Consider the following 25,817-nt stretch of genomic DNA (forward strand, 5'->3'; position numbering starts at 1 on the left):
CAGGACCAGAAGAGGCCTTGGTCATGGGACACTGCCCTTGCCAGCCCATTGGGATGTTGCACACAAGCAATGTGGGGGTCACCGTTCACACGTGCAGGCCTGAGCGATGTCAGAAAGCGGCTTCATACCCACTCCCAAGGGAACAAGACAAGGACGGATGGGGTCAGGTGGACCGCAGAGGAGACTTCTTGAGGCCCCACCTGCTCGGCTTCCACAACCACACACCTCCCGCCGTTCTGAGCCTCCGGGCATGCTCCCTAGCTTCAGGTGGGCAGAGTTCCATCATCCTTTTTTATTGAAATACAAAAAGTGCAAAGGTGAAATACATGATTGGTGCCTAGAAGTTACTAAGTGTGAATGTGAACACTTGATTCACAGTACTCTCCCCCTCCCCCGGGTAAGACCAGTGGGACAGAGGACACGAGAAAGACCAGAGAGATCTACGAGGCTCCCCAGTAAATGGGGCTGTGCAGAACACCTGATAGAGGAGGACAGAAAGCAGAAGCCTGACTCAGGCCAGAGACGCAGGGAGCCACACAGAATCAGCAGCTACTCCAGGCCCAGGGGAGTCCTGACGTACTACTGTCCTGGGGGGGGGGGGAGAACCCAGTGAGGTCAGGACCCAGGCCACGCCCACAGTGCAGATGGGGCCGGGCTGGTCCATGAGGGCCCCCACAGTACAGGCTCTGGCCAAGGCTAGGGGGGCAGGGCCACTGTGCAGGTACTTCCCTCTGCTGCCAGGGGACAAGGCTGCAGGAAGTGGGGTCCCCAGCGTTCACCAGGAAGGTGTGTAATTCTAAGGAACACAGTGGGAATGAGAAGTACCAATCATCCAGGTCCAGGTTTTCTGAAAGATGACAGGGCCCTGGGGCCCGGAGACCCTGGGGGACGTTGCTAGAACTCCCCCAGCAGGGGTTAACTTAATTAGCAAGGTCTCTGCTCAGCCTCTTGAGGAGTCACTAGCTGGAGGAAGAAGCCACAGGTCCTGAGGCACTGAGTCGCTTCCAGCCAGAGCAGGGACCAGTGTGACCTGTGACCCCACCACAGACCTGTCCACAATTAGGCTTAGGATCTGTGGAAGTGGGAAGAGAGGGGAGGCAAGGCATGGGGGGCTGAGACTGTCACTGGCCGAACCAGACACCGGGGGCTTTTGGGCAGGAATGGAGTGACTGTTTCAAATGGATGCTGGGCTCAACCCTATCATCCAAGCTGCCAGTCTTGGCAGAACCAGGGGGCTGGGACATCCTGGGGGCAGTATCACTTGAGAAGGGCTGACCCAGGATGTGTGCAAGAGCAGCAGGCAGAAGCAGGAAGCAGACTGCGGCCTTGCCAGTCCTCAGCCGTGTCAAAACCCAAGGCTGAACCTCTAGAGGGGAGGACAGGAGCAGGTGGTCGCACACAGGCCTTCACCCAGGCAGGGAGGTGCCTCGGTAGGGCGGGCCCAAGCCAGCCCAGCTCAGCTGCTTATTCCCCAGCGGCCAGAAGGGGCGGACCAGGCCCAGCTACCAGCCCAGCTGGCAGTGATTTAGGCCTCCGCAGTAGCCAGGAGAAGAGAGGCAGGAGAAAGTGGGGAAGCAGCTGCTGGGGCCAGTCTTCTTCCCGCTGGAAGAGCCAAGGCCAGTGCTGCAGAGCCTGGCTAGGAGCCAGGGATCCAAGGAGGCAGTGAGAAGTATAAGGCAAAGAATAAGGTCCCGTAGTTACAGCGCGGCCTCGGGGGCTGGTGAGGCGCGCTGGACAGAGTGGGAGGAAGAGCTTCCCTGTTGGCTGGTCCCCAGCTTCCAGCTCCCAGGGCCTCACGGCCCCTTCCTGGGCAGGAGCCCCACGCTCCCGTAAGGCTGAAGCCAGGAGGAAGAGTCCCCGTTGGGGCTCTCCGAGAAGGGGCAGCAGGGCAGAGCTCAGAGGCCCCTGGAGTCAGGGCTGGGGAACAACTCCCCGTGGTGATCCAGAAGGAACTTGGTGAACGTGTTGATGGGATTAATGGCTTTGAGGGTGATGGCAGCATCCTTGGCCCACAGCAGGTTAGGGCCGAAGACAACAGCCAGGTTAGTGTTGGTCATCTTGTTCTGGTCACAGTGGGCAGAAATCTGTGGAGGGAATTGGGGTGCTCCAGCAGGAAGCCACGGACCCTGCTTCCCATGCCCAGGAGCGGTGGGCTGGCGGTTTCTTCTCCCGCCCTCCTCCAGGCGGACCTCAGAGGCCCTGGTCTCACCTGCACCAGGAAGGCAACGAGGAAACGAAGCACCTGGTAGTTCTCCTCAGGCAGCGCCCGGAGTGCCTGCAGTGTCGCCTCCACTCTCTGGCTCTCATCAATGTCTGCAAGGAACCAGGGCCCGGGTCACAGCAACCGGGGACACGAGCCAGAGCCGAGATCCCCCCAGCCTTTTCTTGGCGGACAGGCCAAACCTGCCTGCTCTGAGTCCAGGCCTGAACCTAACCCAGCAGAAATAGCACAGGCAGGGGAGGGAAGGGCGGGGGCACTCACTGAGGAAGCCCACGACGTGGGGGTACAGGTCAAAGGTGAGCAGGGGCTCAGGAAGCTCCCGGAGGAAGGTCTTGAGGATGACGGCAGGCAGGTGCAGATCATTGTACTGGTCGAAGTCCACCGGCAGCCCTAGGGCAGAGGCGGTGGGGGGGAGTGGGCCTAGCCTGGAGGCTAAGCAGAGCCCACTGCACCAGCAGCCCCCACCCCACTGTGGAGCCTCCTCTCCCATAGGCCTTCCCTCTTGCTCTGTGACGAGGGGACCGGGTAGAACCGGGCCCCCTAGCAGCACTACAGTGACTCCTGAAACCCAGGACCTGAAAGCCTGACAAATGAGGCAGCAGGCCTGGGACAGCCAGGCAGGAGCGGGACCCCTGCAGTCGGGCCAAATGCCACAGAATGTCGAGCAGGAACAGAACATGAGGCCCTTGCTCACAGGGGAGCAGAAAGCAAAGAGGCCCCCTCACAGTCACATAGAGGTCCCCAGCTCACCAGCCCCCGCCCGGATCCGTACTGGCCCTGCGACCCCCGGCACAGCCTCCGACCACTCACCCATGTTGTACTTCTGCTGAACTTCCCGTACCACTTGGGTGTTGGCCGACCTCCGGAAAATCCCCTCAGTGGTGAGAGCTGGGGAATAGCGGGGCCCCGGTGAGTCTAGGCTCTGGGGCAGGGTGTAGACGCCTGGACCCGCTCAGTCTCGGGGCTCCAGGCAGGGTCGGTGCAGGCGCCGGTGCACGTGGGGCCTCTCAGCCCTCCCCTGCAGCTTCCCGAGGGGACCTGGGAGGCCGAGCTGAGGAGGGGCCAGGGGTCAGGGCTGAGGGGAAGGGGCAGGTCCTGGAGGCCCTGTGGCCAGTGAGTGGCCTTGGCACTCACCGTGGGCCTGCAGGTGGGCAACCGTCTCCCGGAGCACAAGCGGAATGGGCTCCTGCTCTGGGTTCTTCTCCTGGAGGCTGTTGGGAACAGGGGCAGTGAGCAGGGTCTGCTGCCCTCTGCGGCCCCCACTGGCCAGGCCTGCCCGCCTCTCCCCTACTCACTGCTGCAGCGAGACCCCGAACTGCTGGTTGGGTAGAGGGGGCCGTGGCGGCATGGGCTTGGGGGCGGTGGCAGGGCTCTTCTGTGTGGATTTGAGGAAGTCGTCATACCTTGGGGAGGCAGATGGGAGGGTCAGGCTGCCGACCTGACTTTGCGGTCACGCTGGCAACCCTCATTCATCAAGCGCTCCCTGTGCGGCTGCACAGGGTCACTTCACCCAGGCCACCTGGCAGCCCTGCATGACACACGACCGAGCCAGGCAGGGCTGAGGGGCTGTAGTCACAGAGCTCTTTAAGTGACAGAAGGGGGACCTGAACCCGCACTCTCCAAACCCTGCGCAGGCTCTTTGTCACTCTGCTCATCCGGGGCTGCTCGAAGCTCCCTCCCCCTTGGCTGGCATGTCCCCCAGCCCCTGCGAGCCTGGCACGCACTTGAACCCCCACCCCCGCCTCACTTGAGCACTTGGCGAGGGATTCCCAGTTGCTCCAGCTTCACGTGCTCGCTCAGCTCGCTCAGGTAATTGACATAGAAGATCTTCTGCCCGAACTTGAAGCTGCCGGCAGAATAAAGGGCATGGGGAGGCACCGGTGGGCCCATTTCAGCAGGCTTCCACCTCCCCTCAGCAGCCCCCCGAGATCAGACACAGCTGGGCCCCATGAAGGCCTGTCCCCAGAAGGATTGGCTGCCTCGGGGGTCTGGTTCAGAGCTCCAAGGGAAGCACGGGGAGGCCCTCCCCGATCAGCCTCCTCACCTAATGATGGGCTTAAAGAGGATGAGCAGGGTCTTGATGAACATGGTGGGGTGCACGATGTACAGGGCCTTAATGTTCTTCTTGTACCTGCAGAGAGACACCAGGAACTCAGCAGCAGGTGTGGTGGAGAGGCTCAGAGCTAGGTTCTTTGGGTGCACTTTCTGATCTGCGTACTCAGGGAAGGCCTGAGAGGTTAAGTGCCATGGTTGTCCCATTTTACAGACCAGGAAACAGAGACTCAAGAGAGGTCACAGCAAGGAAGTACAGAGACTGGGATTTAAGCCCAGGAGGTTCCAAATTCAGGTTCTTTGCTTTTACCCAGGGCGGGGTGAGGGGTGGGGTGGGGGGAGGGGGGACCTGCTTCCTTCCCCCACCCCGTCCCCCCTACATGGAATAAGATCCTGAGCAGGCAGAGGGCAGTGGTCCACAGCCATTTGCCCCCGGGCCCCAACCCACTTGCGGTCAAACTCGCGGTAGGCGTCCCGGAGCCAGCTGAGCGAGGGCTTGTTGTCGCTGGTCAGGCCGTGGTGCAGGTAGAGCAGCGTATAGTCGCTCTCCACGTACTGGTCCAGCGTGTGCTTCAGGTACCTACAAGAGCCAAGCCCCACTCAGACCTAGCCTCGATCCGGGGAGGCCCCTGGAGGCACAGCCTGGCACCGCAAGCGTCCCCTGTGTCCATCCTCCACCTCCCCACGAGCCCCTCTCCTGCACTGCCTGTTCCGGCTGCGGAATCACCCGCTCCACTGTGCGGAGGAGGTTCCGGGTGGCGGCTGAGCTGGGCGGAGGAGGAAGAACAAGAACAGCAGCCCCGGCCAGAAACCAGGAGACCAGGACTGGAACTGGGGCCCTCTCGCATACCCTGCAGAAAAATGGGAGTAACACTCCCTATGGGACCGTCCCGAGGCGATCATGATGATGACAGTCACCATGCATCAATATTTTATCTTTTAGTGCCTGCCAAGCACTCCACATACATCATCTCATGCCTCCCTCATAACAGCTGGGGCTGATTATCCCCTCCTTATACATGAGGCCAGTGAGGCTCAGGGAGGTTAAATGCTAAATCAGAGTCACCCAGCTTGCTCTGGAGCCTGGAGCTGAACTATAAGTTCATCCTGCTGACCTGACCACACAGGCAGGCATGCGCAGTGTTAAAGCTGGATTATTACTGCTCCACGGTAACCGAGCCCTGGGCACACTGAAAACTGCACAGCTTACAAAGGGCTGTGACATAAAAAGACAGCATTCTGCAACTACAAGACAGCAAAAACTGCAGTGACAATATAGTCATCCTTTGCTGGATGTTATGATCTTTTGGAGGGCAGTAAAGTGATGTTTATCAGAAGCTAAAAAAAAGTCCATGCTCTTCGACCTGGTAAAAATATGTCCAGGAAGTCATCCTAAAGAACAATCAGAAAGGAGCAGAACTGTTTTGGTAGAAGGCTGTTCACAGCAGCCTGTTTTACAACGGAAAAACATTTTTTGAGCAGCAAGCTAACTGTTCAGGAACAGGGAATTGGTTAAATAAATTACAGGCCATCTAGAAATAGGACACCTTGCGGATGTTTCTGCAGACAGAAGCAATCAGTGAAGTCAGGTGTCAAGAGAGTGCTTACCCTCTGAGGAACCGGCTAGAAGAACAAAGGGAGGTCTGCGGGTGTGGACGGATGTATTCAGTTTCTGAAAATTCGTCAAGTGGTACGCAGATAACGTTTTTAAAAGATGTCTTGGAAGTGTGTTTAGTGCTCAGAACGTAACGTTATGGGGAATAGAGATGACTACAAAAAGATCTATTTACATTATAGAAAAAAATAGGTGAATACACGAAAATATTAACTGTAGTTTTCTCTCCAGGTGGTAGGTTCACGGGAGATTTTATTTATCATTGTCTGTATTTTTTCTTTAAAGCTACTTACATTTTTTTAAATCCTTGAAATCTGTAGTACTTTACAAATGTATACGATGGCATTTCATGCATCCTATCTTACCAAATGCCCACGACAGCCCCGTGAGGTGGACACAATTCTTATTTTTATAGGATTCAGAAGAGAACTGCCCCCAAACACACAGCTGGTAAGAGGCAGAGTGAAGCTTAACTGGTCTTCTGAATCCAAGCTTCGGGCACTTTCTCTTTCAACCCCCAGATGTGGCTGGACGGCCAGGAAAGGCCTCGGCTGCAATAATGAGACTGACCTGCGAGGAAAGTGCTGCCCTGCAGGCTGGGGAGGGGGGTCAGGAAGACCCCCTCTAGGAAGGGATGGGGGGACAGACAGGACGGATGGCGGAGGGCTTCCAGAAGTCAGAGGAAGAGTGGAGCGGACTCACTCAGCAAGCGCTCTACTGATACCTGGGTGCTTTCCCATCTCCTTCCTCTGACTTCCTCCGAGTATTATCTGGCCAGGAGTCTGTCACCTGCCAACTCAGTCGCTGTACGCTAAACCGAAAGGCAGGGTGTGTGACTCAGCTGCCCTCAGGCTGAGCTCCCTGGCCTGTTCCTGGCTGGGCCATGTGATGGCCCTCAACATGGCTCTGCCTGCCTGGCTGGGGGGCGACAGGAGAAGGGCTCCGGAGGCCTGCCAGAAAACTCCCACGAGGCTGGAGAGCCTCAGGCCTGGCTCATCAAGCTGTGGACTCTGCACTCAGGCCCTTCCCCTTCTGCAGCCGCACCCCTGGCCTGTCCCTGACCCCTCCCCTCCCACCTCTACTCTGTTCCACACACAGCCTGTCCCTGACCCCTCCCCACCCCTACACACACACCACCCCCACCCCCACACACCCACCCACACCCACACCCATCACCCCCCACACACACACACAGACTGTCCCTGACCCCTTCCCACCCCTCCCCACACACCCACACACCCACGCACACTCACACACAACCATTCAGGATCCCGAAGAGCTGGTACAGGCAGCGCAGCCACCTTCAGTTTCGGGGAGTGCTTTGAAGAGACGAGGAAAGACGTGCAACATGCTAACTGCACACACACAAAGGGGCCTCAGGAGGAGTCTGCTAGGGCTCTGCCTCCATGGAGGTCGGGCACGAGCCGGCAGCCCGCTGCGGCTCAGTAATGAAGGCTTATCAGAGCAGGGTCTGGCGGGTGCACCTGGGCGGTGCAGTTGGTTAAGACTCTGACTCTTGGTTTCAGCTCAGGTCATGATCTCAGGGTCATGAGATCGAGATCTCAGGGTCGTGAGATCGAGATCTCAGGGTCGTGAGATCGAGTCCCATGTCACGCCCCGCGCTCAGCACAGAGTCTGCTTATGCCTCTCCCTCTGCTCCTCCCCCTTCTCTCTCTCTGTGAAATAGATAAAATCTTTAAAAAAAAAAAATTAAGGAAAGAACAGGTCTGTCAAACTCCTGCTTTCAATCAGCTCCTCAGACTGGCATTCAATTTCTAGACCAGCCAGAGCTAGTACATGTATTTGCCAACAGGACCCAGACAGGTACAGAGGCCACTGGCACCAAAATTTGGCACAAAAACCCCCAAATCATTCATGTAAACGATGAACTGTAAGCACAGCACAAGCGACACATCATCCTCACCAGCCTGCACCGGGGGACAGTATTTTACTTTTCCAAGCGTGTCTGTGGGCACTCTCTCCACCCTACAAGGAAGGAGGGCTGCATTTTGACGCCCTCGGTGAGGGATAAAGACACCTGCCAAGGCTGCAGTTTCCTGGACTAGAAACGGGTCAGACACCTAGCCCGGTGCTCTCCCCAAAATGTAAAGAATAGCTCCCTTGGGGCGAGAGGAGAGGCGTGGAGGGAGGCAGCTTGGTACCTCTGGGTACCATTGGGCATCAGGCAATGGTGGGGGGGGGTCTGGTCACCTGTCCCACCACCATCCCTGTGGGTACTCACCCCAAGAGTTTGCTGTGGTCCAGCTGGTGGCTCGGGGGCATCCGGCAGGCACTGAACACAATGATCTTCCGCCCATACTTGTCGTCTCCTAGGTGTAGAGAAAGTTGAGTGGTGAATGGAAGATCAACGGAGAGAAGCGGGGCGAGGAACTAAAGGGTGCCAGGCCCGGAGACCCGTGCCACGTGGTAGGGGGCCAGAGCGGCCGACACACAGCCTGGGCAGCGGTCTGCACTCAGGCATGTGTCGCTGAAGAAAGAGGGACAGGCTCCTCTCAGGGCTACTGAGCTGGGGTCTCAAAAAATATTGTTAACTCAAAGTCCCACCTGGCGGAAACACCCACACGCCCATCAACGCGTGAATGGCTCAAGGAAATGTGGTATATCCATGCAGAGGGATGTGGGTTGGCCACAAAACAGGATGAAGTACTGATCCATCCTGCATTGTGAATGGACCCTGAGAACAGGATGCTAAGTGAGCTAAGTGAAAGGAGCCAGACCCCAAAGGCTACCTATTGTACGACTCCATTTATGGGAGTTATCTAGAATAGGCAAATTCACAGCACATCCGTGGCTACTAGTTGCTGGGAGGAGGGAGGTTACAGACTGGCTGTTTCTGGTTACGGGACCTGGCGTGGGTAGGGATGAAGTTGTGTGACTAGACAGAGGTGGCTGCACCCCACTGTGAAGGTCCGAAATAGCACCGATCGCACATTTTAAAAATGGTTAACTAAAAAAAATTGAAAGTGACACCCACCGAAGCAAATGTGACCTTGCAAACAGTCATCTTAAAAGCCCATGATTGTTCCAGAAGCGTCCCCTCTCAGCAGCATGCATTTGGAAAGCATCTTGAGGCTGCCTTCTCAGCAAGTCCAAGGCCATGGAGAACATGGGAGTAACGACACCGGTCTCATTTTTGACCACTAGCAGCACTTCCTGATTTTATTACTAGGATTATAACCACACTTGGCTCTGACTTCTGGACATTTCTAAAAATCATATCCTTTCTCATTAAGGATATTCAACAGAACATGGAGTTCAGAGGCGGTTGTAATGCTTTGGAAAAACGCTTGTTTGGCTGTAATCGCTCAGGGGTGTTCGTCTAAAACTGGTCACTATTTGATGGTCTGATCATCTGGCTTTGTGGGGAAGCTGGGGAGCTACTGCCCTCCAAGGTGAGATGCTCTTCCAGGGTCATCACAGATCAGGGACACCAAACAAAGCTCGATAAGGACAAGGCTTGGTCCCCACTCCATGTCCCAAGAACCCTCCCTGCATCTTTACCTTCACGTCTCTCCAGGGACACCAAACCACAACTGCCTAACTGCCATTGCTTCAGAGACAAATGAAAATACTTATACAACACATGAAATGCATGGACTGTGTTCTCCACCCACCTCTGTGGACTAAGGACCACCCCTCCCACCAAAGCCTTGCTGAGTGTCCTTCTCCATATTTAGTAAACCCTGATGCTTCTTCTCCGTCAGTGACTTAACCCAGGAGTCAGTACTTTTCCAAAGTGGTTGCCAAGGCTCTGACCCTTTTCTGCAGGGCTGAGGCAGGACTCATCAGAGGGGCTGAAGGAGGCTTCTGGAATGTGGGCAGCATGGCCCCAGGTCCCGCTGGCTGCATGGCTTGGTCCACTGGCCTGATTCAGCACCTCACTGCCAGCAATCTGACTACCATGTCCAACCTCTAGATCGGCCCCTCCAACCAGCCCATCTCCACCCAAAATACCCCAAGCCTAGGGAGAGGCTCTGCTCTTCCATTTGAAAGCTGCCCCAACTTCTAGCTTTGGAGAATGACGAACACTTACCTGCCCTACCTGCCTGCAACTGTCCTGCCTTGTATCCTCCTTTCCTCCTGAACTCCACCCCAGATAAACAATCTGCCCCCACCCCCACCACCCTGTAGATGTTCTTTGGAATGACTTGCAGGACTCTCCAGGCTCGACACCATGCACACTTCCAACACTGACGTGCCTGCAACCCAGTCCACACCAGGCAGCTTTAGGGCCTCTGCTGTTTCTCTTGCCAGACAGAACTTCTCAAGACAATTCCGCAACCCTTCTCCAGACTAACTCCTCGGAACCCGTAAGACTCATTCCAGGCATGATCTCCTCCCAGAAGCCTGTGTCCGCTCCTCCTTCCTTTCCCCAGACAGTTTAGCTGAAACGTTTTCAGGGCTCCCATCTCTGTTGTGACACTTTGACTCTTCTGCAGAATTGTTTATGTGCCTGTCCCCTACACTGGCTTATGAGCAGGGATCATGTCTCACCCATCTCAGAAATTCTAGTGCTGGTCCCGAGGCCAGCCTGTGGCAGGTATTCGAGAAACATCTGTGCTGGAAGCCTACACAAAGTCAGCGGTCAGCATTACAATGCACGCCTGGTTCTATTTCATGCTTACCATGATATCTAGGTTACAAGACCGCTTTAGACAGTTTCCCAAAGCCTGGGACAGAGGTTCTCCAGACTTAGGAGCAGAGAGGCCTCTGCAAGCCGCCCGAGAAGGTGCAGCTGGATCCAGCAAACAGTCTGTTTTGAAGAACCAGATGCCACCTGCTTTCTGTCACACCCTCGCCTAGATCCTGAGCTGCTGGGTTCCCTCCAGCCGAGTGGGGGTGACTCTCAGGCCTGTTCTGAGCTCTTCCCGTAGGCCCTGACTGGAGAAGGAGCAGACTGGTGAAGGAGGGACAAAGGGTCAGTCTGGTCAAGCCAGCCTCATGCATAATCTGGAACCTCAGAAACCCCTGGACCTTCTGCCATGAGCCTGTGAGGGGAAGGACATCTTCCTACTCCCCTCTAAGTAGAAAAAAGCCCCAGAATGAGGGGGAAAATGCAGGGAGGAGCAAGGGGCAATCCAAAAGATTCTTTTCATCCTTCCCCCAACAGGGAGGCAGCCCTCACTGGCTGGCAGGTTTAAGGGCTTAGCCAGGACAGGAAGTCCGAGCTCACAGGGCTGTGGAATTTAAAGAGCTGGTAACCGGTTAAACAAGCAATTGAGGTGAGGGGCCAGGGGCCCGAGGCTTGCTCAGCTGGCCTCGACACCTCATAAACGGGAAACTTTCCTTTCTCAACCGGGACTCCACCAAGGTCATGATGATCAATGAAAAGTACGACGCACACATACCCTAAGAGAAGAGGTCCACATCACTCATGTTCTCAAAGAGGAGGACTCTGACCAGTTCTAAGAACCCCTTCACTGGACTGTCTGCTCCCTGACTGAAGTAATGTGTGTTTTTCCTCACTGAGCCCTCCAGGCTGACCACAGGGCTTAAAAGTGCCTGCTGGATTCTGTCGCATGCAGATGGGGGCAAAAGGGTGATCGGTAAGGTGCTGGACGGCAAGACTCTCAGACAAGCAAGGAACAAGACGCAGGTGACCCCAGGGCCTAGCCGCCGTCCTCCCCTCCCTGGAGTGGAGTCCCGTTGCTCAAGTTCTTGGGTGGCTTGGCATCCGCCAGCACACAGGGCAAATATGTCGCTACGCAAAGCAAGTGTGAAAAGGAACTTCCCTTCTGACCTCAGGAGAGAACAGCCTAAGAGGAGAGGAGCTGGGTGCCCGGCTGTCTCCAGGGCACTGGGGGCGAGGGCTCGATGAGAAGACGCAGCACTTGTGGAAAGCACCAGGAAAAGAGCAAGCTGCCCGAGCAGGGAGCCTCTGCATTCCCCGGATACCAATCAGGACCGCTCCGGGCCGGTCTGGGGGTTTATCAGCAACAGCACCGTCCTCCAGCAGGCAGGCTGAGAACCGCTGGACCAGCCACCGGCTGCCCACAACCTGCTGCAGCGCGGGCCCAGGGGGTGGGAGGTGGGAGCTGGGGAGCTGGGGCCGGCTCCCACATGCGGCAAACTGCTCAGTGGTTGGGATACTGCAGCCAGCTGACGTCAGGTTGTGCTTGGAATCTGGCGTGGTAGAAATTACAAATGCTACGAATAAATAATAGCCCTCTTTTTTCCCCTTTCCAGAGAGTGAACTGTTAAACGTTTGCCAGCACACCACTGGAAAGAACCCACTCGGTTTGAGTCAAATGTGACGGTGGAGCCGGACAGCTACCATCAGCATGGAGGACGCAGGCTACACACGAGTTGGGGACGTCATCCCACACCCGTCCTCCAATCCAACATGGGCTCTTTCTCCAGTTTCTAATGCTGGGAAACTGGCCTCCCAAGAAGGACATCACCATAGTCTCGTCAAATGACATCCAAACCCTTCTCAGCTGTCAGAGAGACACAGCCATGGGGACACCCCCACCACAAGAGCCCTGAGCCAGCGCTAAGGCCAGCCTCTCCCCACAGGTCATGGCCTCTCCATCCCCAGGTGCCCCTTTCCCTATGGGCTCTGGAGGTGTCCCCACATGGCACCCCCTGTCAAACCTCCTATAAAAACCCTTTGCTGTTTCCGGCTCCCAGGTACCACCAGCTCCCAGCTCCCCGGAGTGGGGCTGTAATTACGCGGCCACACACCCCCACCCCCCCAGCCTCTACCAAGAGCCCTTCTTGATCCACAGCCCAGAGGCCAAGCACAGACAGCCAGGAACACACCTACCTGGCTGGGCCCCCTCAGGCTCATCACACCCTGGGGAAACAGAAACATGCCGCAGCAAGGGGGTCACCCGGGGCCTGGCTGGGGGCGGGTCCCCCCTGCTCTGCCTGGTGTCTTGGCCACACCAGCCGGGAGGACAGAAACTATGTGATATCTCATCAGATACCCACCCCCATGCCCCAGGCAGGTCCATTTAGGGAAGTGAGAGAAACCTTCTGAAACCTTCGGGTGACTCTCCTGTCCCCAGGTGAGGACCAGGCCGGGAAAGAACTCTCAACCTTGCTTCTGCAGCGGTGCAAGAAGCCACAGCTGAGGCCTCCGATTCAGGCCAGGGCAGGCAGCAGGAACACAAATGCCACGGAAACACTGCTGGCATGAGGGGCAACTCTTTCAATGGCCCTGTCCTCTGGGAGCCTGGCATTCAGAAGAGCTAGAGCTCCCGGTGGCTTCCCTATGGCCAGATGCCTGCAGGGCCCCCTTAGCCCGTGCCACTGGGCTCCAGGCCAAGCGCTGCCTGGCTTCCTCTGCCTGCCCCAGTGCCTCAGAGGAAGGCCATGCTGCGGCTTACCGCTGCCTGTCCTCACCAGTGAGGACAGACAACCATTAGGGAAAAGACAAAGAATCCTACCACTCTGCTTGCCTCTTCTAGTAGTAGTAGGACCCTAAGGGCAGAAATCAGTCACCAACATCCTTGCTAACCTCCCCTGCTCTGCATTCTGTGTTACGAACAAGAAAGTGGGAGCTCACTGAGGCCAAGCCCCAAGGGGAGCTCCATACCCACGCTCAGCACAGTAGCACATCTGCCAGAAACCTGATGCTTCCAGGGGGTCATGGGGCCCCTTACTTCTGGAAGGAGGCTCTGCCGTTCCAGACTTCCTTGGAGGTAGGTTTTTCACCAAAAGGAACCAGTACCTCCCTCATCCCCAGTAACTGATGGGGTGGAAAAGTGGACATCAGGGCAAAGGGAAGGGAGGTTCCTAGCAACTTATTCAGGGCCCATTATGTTCTGACTCCCGGCTAGGCCATGACAGACATTCGCTGTTGTCATCCTCTCGGCAACCCTGTGAGGAAGAAATGAGCTCAGACAGCAGAGCTGGAAACAAACCGCTCTCTGACTTCAAGGCAAGAAGCCACCACACTGCCTCCCACATACCATCGGCCAACAGAGACAACGGGGTCAGAGGTCAGGATGTGGCTGCTGGGGGAGAGACCAAGAGGCCATCACAATCAAGTCTGTGATTTTAAAAAATTGTACTCAGGAGCCCCAGGGTCAGGGGTGAGACCACAGGAAGGGTCCCCGGGCCCCACCCCGGCCCCATCTCTCCCGCTGTGGCCCGAGGGCCGGGCTTCCTCGGGCTGGGAGTGCAGACCAGGAGGTAAAAGGTGCCACTGTGGGCGTGCTCACCTGCCACCTCCACAATCTGGTGCCGGGCGATGTCGTAGTAAGGGTCATCCCACTTCAGGTGAGTGACAGGTTCCGGGGAGCTGCTTTTGGAGTCATCTGTGGAACACGGCAAAGTCAGGGGATAAGCTGGGGGGGGGACTGGCAGTGTTCTCCCTGAGACTCGTGTTCTCTGATCTTCCCCCCGGTGGGACCTGTGCTCCCAGCCCCACCCTGGGGCTGCTCTGCTTGCCCTCCTCTTGCTCCCCTGGGGTCTCCCTTCAATAGGAAGGGGGTCTCCCCTTCTTTTTTTTTTTTAATATTTTAGTTTTTTATTTGACAGAGAGAGAAATCACAAGTAGGCAGAGAGGCATGCAGAGAAGGAGGAAAGCAGGCTCCCCGCTGAGCAGGGATCCCGATGTGGGGCTCGATCCCAGGATCCTGAGACCACGACCTGAGCTGAAGGCAGAAGCTTAACCCACTGAGCCACCCAGGTGCCTGGAGTCTCCCCTTCTAAGGCATGGAAGACCGCCTGAGATCCAGAAGCACCCACCTGACTTAGGAAAGTCGGGCATTTCGTCCGAGGGCCAGTTCTTCTCATCAATGGAGGCGAGCTTCAGCTGGTTCAGAGCCTGGCTAGTGTCATCCAAGGTCAGGTCATCCTGCAACTCTGAAAGCGGGTCCATGACCAGGCCTGTCCCCCACAGCTTCACTCCACAGAACCTGAAGAGAAACCTGGGGTGGGGGGGGCAAGTCAGGGACACCCTTATCTCCCTTGTACCGGCTACAGCAAGCCCTCCTGCTCTCACTCATTCCTCCCCCACCCTCCCTGTTCCTGTTCCTCAACGCATCGCATCCTGGCCAAGGGCTCCATGCTGCCCTGGATTCTCCACAGTTTAGGCATGTTGCCAGAAAAGGCAGCTGGGGCAGAGGATGGCGCAGCTTGGGGCCTGCCCTCAAGTCCTCCAGCTGGCTAGGGATGAGCCGTGCCAGGCCCTGTGCTGCCCACCACCCATCTGGTACAGTCATGCAGTCACGGCTGCAGAGGGTAGAAAAGTCCGTGCCCCTCTCCTCAGGGGTCATCGTGCACAGAAGCGTCCCAGGCGCCAACAGTTACAGAGGTGAGATGCTGCAAGCATCTAAGGTGTACAGGGATGTTCCAAACCCCCTTCATGAAAAAGGTTAATTGTGGCGCTGGCTACTGCACCTCTCACTTTTGGCCCAGAGAAGAGGAGGTGGCCAGAGACCCCAGAGTCCCAGAAGAAAGGCCATGGTCGAGGTGCCCAGCTGCGTCTGCACCAGGACAAGCAAGGGCTGGAATCTGCCTGCCAGTCACAGCAGGCAATCTGCAGCATCCTGGGGGTTCCCGAGCCCACTCCTATACGTAGGGAGCTCCTGACACCAGTTTCAAGATGCGAAAGGTCAAGACACTGCTCCAAGGATTGGGGAAGCACAGATGGGGAAGGGGGAAGCCCACAGCCTCCAGAGCGCTGAGTCACAGGAGGTGAAAACCAGACCCGCAGCTAGAGCCGACTGAGAGGGAGAGGAGCCCGCTGCCAAAGCTGGGTTTGCCCAGGTCTGGGGCTGGTAGTAAGGATGTGGCTGCGTGAAGCCCCAGGGGAGCAGCTTCTTCTCGGATTGGATTCTGTCCACTCAGTGCAGCCCCAGAGAAGAGGCTGCTGTAAGCCCACTACATTCCTGGAGTCCAATAATGACATATATGGTCAGAGAATCGGCATGACAGATAAAGAGTGAAAACAAGACCAGGCACGGGAAGGGAGAAGTGCCAGCTAGGATCCAGAGCCTGAACACCTCTGGGTTCTGAGGCAACATGACAACCTCTGGCACACGTCACCTCACAGCTGAGGACTCTGGATGGTAAACCAGCTCCCTGTGCCTAGCAACAACCACCCTGTTACCAGGGCAACCGCGCTGATTCAGTGGCAAAAGCCATTCCAAGCTCCTGAGCCAAAGCCAAGCAGCCAAAGAGCCAAAAGGCCAGACAAAAACCAAAACCCGAAAAAACTTTCTCTTCCTTTCCTCCAGCCTCTTACCCTTATTCCCTCCTGCTGCATACCACCAAAACATAAGTCCCTTTCATGAGTGCAGAGAAAGATGACCCTCTTTTATTTGGGCACGCACTTCTCCCCGTGAGTGCTGCTGTGCCCCACGCCCCACCTCACCCACTCCCTTCAAGCCTCCAATGCAGGCAACCCTAAGCCGAGGAATCCACTCCTGATTCATCACTCCTTCCCCCGTTCAGCCAGATGGCTGTGAGTAGTCCCCCAAAAGGGGACTCCACTGGGTAACTGGGACGGAATTCAGCTCACAGTAACCCCCGTTAGCCCTGAACCTTCTCTCTGTGCCGTCTCTTCTGTCACTGTCCAGGCACCAACTGCCCATTCGCCCTGCCCACAGCTACCCCAAGAAGTCTTTCCGCACACCGTGGGTGCCCGATGCAATGAAAAAGGCAGGGGATGAGGTCTGTGGAGAACTGGATTATAGTCCTGCGTGAGCCAATGAGTTGCAAAGATACTGGGTAAGTTTTTTTCCTAACTAGACTTAAATTTCCCTATCTATAGAAGCATAGGCTCCTCCCAGAAACAGAACTCTCCAGTATTCTAAAATCCTTGCACTAAAGCGAACAACAGGATTAGAAGGAACAGCTGCAAGCTGAAGTATGTGTGAGAGGAGAGGGACACCCTCTAAAGGGGAGTTGGACTTGAACTCCACCTCTTTTCCAGGAACTCCACCACTACTTTGTCTGTTCTTCAGAACTGATGCCCGCCCCCATTCCATAACCTCCTTTTCCAGCAAAACTAATCACAGTCGTTTCCATCTCCCAGCCAGACTGGCCTCCAACCCACAGCTGCTTCCCTCTAGGAGTCCTGAAGTTTGGCTCCCTCAGTGGGAAGGTGAGGGAAGCTGGCTCGGGGAAATTCTTTTTCTTTTTCTTTTTTCTTTTTTTTTTTTTAAGATTTTATTTATTTATTTGACAGAGAGAAATCACAAGCAGGAAGAGAGGCAGGCAGAGAGAGAGAGAGGGAAGCAGGCTCCCTGCTGAGCAGAGAGCCCGATGCGGGACTCGATCCCAGGACTCCGAGATCATGACCCGAGCCGAAGGCAGCGGCTTAACCCACTGAGCCACCCAGGCGCCCCGTGGCTCGGGGAAATTCTAATTTAAAGTGGTGGAAATGAAGTATCCTGGCCGCCTAAGGCTCCAGACACCTACAAGCCCTGTTCTGCTCTGTGCAAAATATTCCCTGCTCTGAGATTAATATTTCCCTTCTGTATAGGTAAAACACCTACTTGTACAAAAACCTTTGAGAATCCTTCTAGGCAGAGTTTTTAACCTCTGGACTTCTCCGAAATTCTGATGAAATCTGTGGGTTTTTTCCCTAAGAAAACCCAGCACACACATGAAATCTTTTATGCAATTTTAAGGGGGGGTCAGTCACAGACCCTCTGAGAATCCATTTAAGACTCCCTGACCTATTCAGCACATAGATGCTGTCATTTGTTGAATGACTGAATGAATGAAACCATCTCCTAAATGGAGAAGAGAACCAGTATTTGTTGAGGGCCTATGTAGCACCATAAAGTAGACAAGTTATCTTTTAACTTCACCACAGCACCAGTGACATTTACTCCTAAGTCCATTTTACTCTTAGAGGAAAGTGAGGACCAGAAAAAATAAGCAAATTGTTTAGGTAGGTCATACAGCAGAGTCAAAATTTTAATCTATGTCTGTATAAGGTGGTCTCTTGATGCAGGTCAATTCCTCAAAACTTCTCTAAAGGAGTGTCACTCATGTGATTCTGAAGGTTCAGAAAGGGCCCATAAAAAGATAAAGCCTCTCCCCTTATCTTCACGACGAGCTCAGATAACAACTCTTTGGCACTGGAATCACCCTCCTGGTTGGGGCCCCAGAATTGCAAAAATGCAAATCCCACGACACAATAGCAAGGCTTTCAACTACAAGTGCGTTTGTCCAGAGCTTCAGGGTTTATAAAACCCCTACTGGGTGTAATTATCCCATTGCAGAGATTAAGAAATAGAGATGAAACCGTGGCCTAGTTAGTGGCAGGCTGGAATACTTCCCCCAAATTTCTTGTTCTCAGAGTTTCGCCAGATCGGATCAAAGAGACTTCCCCTTCCCATCGGCTTGCTAGATGACTACGATCTGACCTGGACTCTGCTCTGGGAAGTGCAGCAGGAAAGCAGCGAAGGAAACTCAGTCCCGTTACTGCAGACCCGGGAATGGGGCTGAATCCCTGCAGTGGGAAAGCCAGGATTCTAGGCCCCATCCCACTCCGGCTCCCACCCTCGGATCTGCTAGGATCATCCCCCTCCGGACCCTGTCCCTTCCGGTGACCTGTCTAGTCCCTTCCTTTTCTCCCCCCACCACCCAGGAAGACCCCACGCCATGCAAGCTCACCGTGGTCGGGTACTGCTCCCTCTGCCACGCCTGTCAAAGCTCGGCAAACATCCGGCTCCGCGGTAGAACGGGAACCGCCCCCTCCCGGGCGCCTCACTCCCCAACCACTTCCGCCACACCTCCGACACACTTCCGGTTCGCTGCCCGGTCCAAATATGGCTTTCCAGGATCCCCTCCCACTTCCTGCACGTGCCGGCCTAAGTGCCGGGGCGGGGGCGGGGGGAGGAGGGGTTCTAAGGGAGGACAGCATAAGTGTCCGACCGGTTCCCTCCCAAAAGAGGTGGTTGGAACAAATTAGTTCCGCTCTTCTGATGCTGGAATCCCTGATGGTCCTCTGGAATCTTATGGTTCTTAATGTTCCCGGACGGAGTTTTGCCTCGCCGGTATTCCCCAACTCCCGGATCTGTGCACCCATGAGTCTGACTCTTAGCATTCTTTCCCCACGGGAAATTTAGAAGCCTAAGACTGTTTCCGGGAGGAGCGGAGAAGAAGACGTTCACTTCCGGCGGAAGGAGGCTTTTCTGGAGGGATGGAGGAGTCGGAGGAGCTGCTCTCTGAGGGCGAGAAACTGCAGTTGGGTTAGTGACCTGCGGTGTCTCCGATCCTCGGCCCTGGCCTTAGATAGACTTAACGTTCCCTTCCTGGTCAGCTCTCTATCTACCACAGGCACTTTTCTTCCCTAGCCCGGGATCCTTCCCCGTGCCCTCAGAAGTCTCTGGGGACTTTCGAGTCCTCGAACCCCCTCACACCTCCGATTTGCCCGCGTAGAGCCCTTACAGATCCCTCAGACCGCCGAGGCCTAACCGGATCTGCGGTTTCCCCTCGCACCTGTCCCCACCCTCACGACCACTCTCGGGCCGTCCCCTCACCGCCTCCCCATCTCCCTGCAGCTCCCGACCCGCGCCCGGACTCGAGATGGATCCCTTCTGGACAAGGCTGTGCTCGGGGCCTCAAAGACTTCCCGCCGGGGCCGACCCGGGCCGTCCTCGCTCTAAAGAGCCTGCCCCGGGGCTTGGCCCTTGGCCCTTCACTCGCCGAGGAGCTGCGCTTAGGGGTCTGGTGTGTCGGGGCCCCCCTGCAGCCGGGACTGCTATGGGGGCCGCTGGAAGAGGAGTCTGTCTCGGAGCAGAAGGGTGAAAAAGTGAAACCACGGCAGGAGGAGGTATTGAAGGCTAGGACTTGTCTTCTCCCTGACTGAGATTTTGGAAGCGGTTCAGTCATCTCTGGGCCTTCTTCAGTTCGTTAGAAGAACCAGGGTACTTCAAGAGATAGGCCGTAGTTTTGGCCCTCGCTCCAGGGCTGTCTCTTCCCCTCACTTGCGGTAGTTAAGGAAGCAGGTGCAGAAACTTGCTGAAAGCCACATTTATGGTGTGAGGGGTGACGAAAGCCAAGAGCAAAGGTGTTTAGAATGAAAAAGCCGTGGAATCAAATCCCAGCTTTGTCACCTAGCTAGTGAAATGACGGGTCTCATTCAACTCATTTGTAAGATAAAGGGATGGCCGTTTTTTTTTCTTTATTTTAGATTTTTTTTCTTTATTTGAAAATTTTTCTTTATTTCTTCATTTGGAGCAATAGTTGAGGTAGTGCAGGTCAAGGGTTTCTTGGCAGAACAGGTCTTAAAAAGAAAAGATGATGTACTTCTTACTCCTTTTTTTGGTTGGTCCTCACTGGAAGGCAGTATTGTGTTCAATTTAGTAATTCTCCACACAGTGGGAGGGAGGTGAGGGGGACAGTCTTTTTGGTCTTTACTTGATGGAACATCAGACAACACAGTCGCGTAAGGCAGAACCAGAGACCATTAACCTTCCAGGGGTTTCATATTAGATCTGTCTCAGGAAAGGTTACATCCTTCCCCCACCCCCAACCCTGGTCCCCCAAACACATGGGAGAAGGACTCTTATTGGTTTATTTCAGGACGTGTCACTAGGCCCCTGGGGAGACGTGTGTGCTTGTGAGCAGAGTTCAGGCTGGACCAGGTAAGTTACAGGAGAGTATGTAGTGAAGATGGTCCTTTTTGAGGCTTTCTGTCATGGCATGAGACAGAACCAGAAGCCCACGGTAATTTCCCCACCCAGTGAGTTTTTTGCAGTGAGTGTTCCAAGGGCATGGGGTCTTTAGGACTCGGCCTGCCAGCAGCTGGGGCTTTAGGGAGGGCCACCTGAAGAGGGTCTCCTGAGCTAGCTGTTCCTCTGCTTTGCAGTTTGGTGCAGCGGGGCAGGCTGGAGAGTGAGGGGAACGTGGCCCCGGTGTGGGTCAGCGAGAAGCTCCATCTGCAGGTGTACCGGGTCGTACTGCCGGGCTCTGAGTTGCTGCTGTGGCCCCAGCCTCCCTCCGAGGGCCTGAGTCCCACCGAGCCCGGCCTAGAGGAAGAGGCAGCCATGGCTGTAGTGACGGAAGTGGACTCTGGTGTTCAGCAGGAGGTGGACTCTCCAGGGCAAGATGCAGCAGAACCTTGGACAGGTATGTGCCAGATAGATGCTCGTTTCTCAGATGATCACCAGAACACCCTGTTGACAAGACAAAAGCAAAGCTTTAGTTCACGGAGATAAAGGAGAACATTAAAGTGTTAGGTTTTCTGAGGGGAAGGGTGAAGCCTGAGTATTTATTGACATTTTGAAGCCTGGTATAAGGTGGGTCTTTCAGTGTGGAGTGGGGGCGGGGCTTGAATGGGATTGAATAAAGGATCATGACATAATTGTTGAGGATCTATGGACCCCAGGCTAGAATTTTCAGGCAAGAGGCTCAAAGAGTTTTGGGGGTATAACCTGTCTTTTGATGCTTTCTGTTGGAGAGTATGGGTCTTTTCCTTAGAATGAACAGTATCAGTATTTGCAACTTTCATCTTCCTGAGTAAGTTTTCTGGAATAGTAAGGTTATACTGATGAAGACAGCAAGCTGTGTATAAGGTTTCCAATTTCTTATGTTTCTTCTACTTGGGGTAGGGGTGGAGCTCTGTTTATTTTCAGATGAGCTGAGGTGAAGAGATGGTGGCCTAATTCATCCTAAGTGTGTGTCTTTAGAGGGAGAATAGAGGGAGAATGAGGTAGCCTTCTCTAGGACTCTGGAGGCTTGGAGCACCATGGTTCCCAAGAGTGCTTCCCCAGGAGGCACCTGAGATTGGACATGAAGATAAGCACAGCCTGTGGTTCATGTTCCAAGGAAGAGATTGGTGTCCTTGCCCCTGCTGAAGTTAGGGGCTGAGTAGGAGGAGACACATATTCTTAAGATTTCCTGGTAACACCACTGCTACCACCTGCTGCAGTTTCTCCTAACCCTAGCACCGTGCTCTTGTTTTGCAGATCCTGGTCACCAGTCATCCCCCAGCGTTGAGGGAGAGAGTATAGTAAACCCTGGACTTAAGCCCCAAACCCAGGATCAGCTTTCCAAGGAGAGCCAAGCACTTGGTCTGCCCCCTCTGGATGGTGGCAGGGATGAGGAGGACCCACCCCAGACACAGGAGCCACCTGAGCCTCCGAGCAGCTCTGCTCCCCAGCAGGGCCCAGAGAGCGGTGAGGCCAGTCGCTCGGCTTCTGCCAGGGGCAGCCAGCTGCATGCTTACCTGGTCAGGAAGTTACGTGGCCCCTGTGGTCAGTGCCTGCCCAGAGAAAAGACCTCAGAGCCTGGGGCCCAGCAGGCTGGAGAACAGCAGCCCCCTGGCTTCCCTGCACGCTTGCGGAGCCCTCCTGGCCCAGCAGGAAGCTCCCCAAAGCAGAGGCGGCGGTACCGCTGTGGGGAGTGTGGCAAGGCCTTCCTGCAGCTTTGCCACCTGAAGAAGCACACTTTTGTGCACACGGGCCACAAGCCCTTCCTTTGCACTGAGTGTGGCAAGAGCTACAGCTCCGAGGAGAGCTTCAAAGCCCACATGTTGGGCCACCGCGGGGTGCGGCCCTTTCCTTGCCCACAATGTGACAAGGCCTATGGCACCCGGCGAGACCTCAAAGAGCACCAGGTGGTACATTCAGGTGCCAGGCCCTTTGCTTGTGACCAGTGTGGCAAGGCCTTTGCCCGCCGGCCCTCCCTGCGGTTACATCGCAAGACCCATCAGGTGCCAGCTACCCCTGCCCCGTGCCCGTGCCCTGTGTGTGGGCGGCCCTTGGCCAACCAGGGCTCCCTGCGGAACCACATGCGGCTCCACACGGGGGAGAAGCCCTTCCTGTGCCCGCACTGTGGCCGGGCGTTCCGTCAGCGGGGCAACCTGCGTGGGCATCTGCGCCTGCACACGGGCGAGCGTCCGTACCGCTGCCCGCACTGTGCGGATGCCTTTCCCCAGCTGCCTGAGCTGCGGCGCCATCTGATCTCGCACACCGGGGAGGCCTACTTGTGCCCCGTGTGCGGGAAGGCCCTTCGAGACCCACACACGCTGCGCGCTCATGAGCGTCTGCACTCGGGGGAGAGGCCCTTCTCGTGCCCCCAGTGTGGCCGGGCTTACACGCTGGCTACCAAGCTGAGGCGCCACCTCAAATCCCACCTGGCCGACAAGCCCTACCGCTGTCCCACCTGCGGCATGGGCTACACCCTCCCGCAGAGCCTCAAGCGGCACCAGCTCAGTCACCGGCCCGGGGCGCCCGCCAGCCCACCCTGTGTGCCTCCCACTGCTACTGAGCCCACTGTGGTACTGTTGCAGACTGAGCCGGAACGAGACACCGGCGGGGAACAGGACGTCTCCGCAGCCCGGGACGTCTTTGAGGTCACCATTTCTGAGAGCCAGGACAAGTGCTTTGTGGTACCTGAGGAGCCAGGCCCCGCCTCCAGCCTGGTGCTCATCCACAAGGACATGGCCTTTGGCGCCTGGGCAGAAGTGGTGGAGGTGGAGACGGGCACCTGACCCTACCCCCAACTCCCCCAGGGGAGTTCTGTATAAAGCTAGTGTTTTCTAGCTGCTGGGCGTCTGCGTCTTTCTCTTTGGGTTGCCGGATGGAATTTAGTCTACTCTGAGGAGGGGAAGGATTTCCCTTCCTGTTTATGGACCACCACATTGTTTCCCGACTGTAAGGTAAACCTGTTCCAGGTTTAAGAACTTCTTATTGACCTCAGTAGAACTTACTCTGCTGCTTTCCCCAGGAGTTCCTCAAGGTGCTTGTTCTTTAAACGTGGCAGGAGTGACCCCCCTCCCCCATCAGGTAGTTGGGGAGCTGGCAGGTCTGCTGCCCTGCTGGGGCGCTTAACACTGGGATCATCACTCCCCTGAGCCCCCTGAGGGACAGGCACTTCCATCTCAAGCCAAATGGAATGACTTGAGGGTTAAAAGGACTGAAAAGCAATTGGGGGGGAAAAAAAAAAGACCAGATGCTGAGCTCAGCTCACGGCTCACAGTTCTAACTTGGGCTCTGGGTGGTTTGGCCAGCCTTTCTCACCATCTGAGGGCTGTGAAGTTGGTTTTCTTTCTGTGCCATAGACACCAGACTCCTGGAGGCAGCTAGGGACAGATCTGGAGCCTTTGGAAGACTTGGCAAAAGGCAGCCCTTTTTTTTTTTTTTTTAAAGATTTTATTTATCAGAGAGAGGGGAGAGAGCGAGCACAGGCAGGCAGAGGCAGAGGGAGAAGCAGGCTCCCCGCCAAGCAAGGAGCCCGATGTGGGACTCGATCCCAGGACGCTGGGATCATGACCTGAGCCGAAGGCAGCTGCTTAACCAACTGAGCCACCCAGGCGTCCCAAGGCAGCCCTTTTGAGGGAAGGAATGAACACGGGTTTTGCATCAGCAGCAGCACGGGCCTGGGCCACCCTGGGTGCTGGGACATAGCTATGCGCCAGACCGGGAGACGTCCTTTACAGAGGTCATGATCTAGGGCGGGAAGCATTGGACAAGAGTTTGCAGAGGATCACTAGCTAGTGCTGTGTGGACCTGTTAACATGGGACGCTTACCGCATGTGCGGGAACCCTGTGGTCAGAGTCCTGGGGGTGGGGCCGCATCTCCCCTGTCTTGCTTTGAGAGTTGGGCTTTATTCTCAGAATACTGAGGAGCTTGATGACCTGCCTAGATTTGTGTTTGAAGAGACCACCGAGGGATGAACTGGCTGGCGAGATGTGGTTGTGGGGAAATCCATCAGGAGGCTGCCGAGTGGGTGGGTGGGGAATGGGGCTGTAGCAGTAGAAAAGCAGAGAAGTGAAATCATCCAGCACGTGAGCACGGTCTGCATGCTAGTTAGGGAGACAGCGTGGAAACAGCCCCTGTTCTCAGAGTTAATCCTGGTATGCAGAGACAATAAACAATACATGTCAGATGATGGGAAACGCAGTGGAAAAAAAGAACGTCCACTCCTGTTAAGAGGGTTAAAGTTTGTGAACTCAAAGTGAGGGCAGTTGGAAGCCGGACTGGATTGCTTTGAGGAGTGGGTGGCAAGAGAGGAAGGACTTAGCTTCTTGTTCCTTCTTCTGTCCTGCAGAATAGGTGTGACCCCTTGTCACAGAGGAGGAAACTGCGGGTCAGAGCAGGTAGGCAGCTGGCTGAGACCGCACAGCCAGCAAGTGGCAGAGTGACTGATGCATGGCGGGTCTGTCCTCTGGCTTCCTAGCGCTCGATCACAATGTCACGGGCAGCCCCGTGTCTCCTGCTTTGCCCCTGACATTTACCCCGCACCCACCCCATACAATAAGCTGTTGACAAAGCATTCTGAAATTGTCCACAGGGAGGGGGGACAACTGGAGATTATGGCGCTCTATGGAGAGAAAGGTCATACCATCCAAAGCTGGAAAAACAGCTGCCAATAGTAGTTTTGAGTGAGCCAGCCCTGTTTCTTGGAGCCCATGTGAGGCTGGTGGGTCCTATTCTTTTCTAGCTCCTGCTTCCGGTGGGCCAGTGTCTGTGTCCGCCTGGTGTTTCTAGGTGTCCTTGGGACATTCTCATCACATGATCCCCAGCTGTGCAGTGAAGGACATCTTCCTCATTTCGGTGACGAGCTGCAAAGGAAAGCTGGGTGTGCTTTGGGTTGCTGGAGAGGCCTGTCCACACCCCACAACCCTCCTTAGGTCCAAACCTGGGGTGTGCGTACCCCCTTGCTCCATCCCCCACACAGATGGAGAACTTTTATCTCCACTAAGGCTGTCCCTACATGATGTAGAGTGGGGTCAGATCAAAGCCAACCAAACCAAAGGCACTTGGCTTGGGAGCCTCTGCTCTGCCAAAGCTTGATTAAGACACAAGTGGGCATTGGAGGGCACTGTGCGAGCTCCCCGTGTCAGAAGAGGACACAGGCACCTCGAGAGGAGTCATTGCCAAGGCCTGAGACCAGTAAGTTGCAGAACCGGGACAGGGCCCATGTCTTCTGATCCCCAGTGCAGTGCTGCTCCAGTTAAAATGCAGTAACTTCTTGAAAAGATTGATCAC

At 55.6% G+C, this 25,817-nt stretch overlaps 2 protein-coding genes across 3 annotated transcripts; one reads left to right on the forward strand and one right to left on the reverse strand.

Annotated features, from left to right (window-relative positions):
- Positions 1–277: 277 nt before the first annotated feature.
- On the reverse strand, positions 278–18,593 carry ARHGAP1 (Rho GTPase activating protein 1). Of its 2 annotated transcripts, none has more exons than XM_044259202.1 (13): positions 18,492–18,593; positions 14,607–14,788; positions 14,078–14,173; positions 8,131–8,218; positions 4,722–4,853; positions 4,266–4,352; positions 3,969–4,067; positions 3,517–3,624; positions 3,356–3,432; positions 3,032–3,109; positions 2,483–2,611; positions 2,210–2,313; positions 278–2,084 (listed from the first exon to the last, which is right to left on the reverse strand). In XM_044259202.1, the coding sequence occupies exons 2-13, from the start codon at positions 14,737–14,739 to the stop codon at positions 1,896–1,898; spliced, it is 1,320 nt and encodes a 439-aa protein (XP_044115137.1). In that variant the 5' UTR covers positions 14,740–14,788; positions 18,492–18,593; the 3' UTR covers positions 278–1,895. The 2 variants fall into 2 exon arrangements, with proteins under 2 accessions (XP_044115137.1, XP_044115136.1); XM_044259201.1 differs by lacking the exon at positions 18,492–18,593 and adding an exon at positions 18,242–18,331.
- A 388-nt stretch (positions 18,594–18,981) lies between these two features.
- On the forward strand, positions 18,982–23,367 carry ZNF408 (zinc finger protein 408). Its single transcript, XM_044259203.1, has 5 exons — positions 18,982–19,069; positions 19,382–19,653; positions 20,406–20,467; positions 20,692–20,951; positions 21,791–23,367. The coding sequence occupies exons 1-5, from the start codon at positions 19,021–19,023 to the stop codon at positions 23,314–23,316; spliced, it is 2,169 nt and encodes a 722-aa protein (XP_044115138.1). The 5' UTR covers positions 18,982–19,020; the 3' UTR covers positions 23,317–23,367.
- The last annotated feature ends 2,450 nt before the right edge of the window (positions 23,368–25,817 follow it).

The sequence above is a fragment of the Neovison vison genome, chromosome 7 (assembly GCF_020171115.1).
Source record: "Neovison vison isolate M4711 chromosome 7, ASM_NN_V1, whole genome shotgun sequence".
Lineage (NCBI taxonomy): Eukaryota > Metazoa > Chordata > Mammalia > Carnivora > Mustelidae > Neogale > Neogale vison.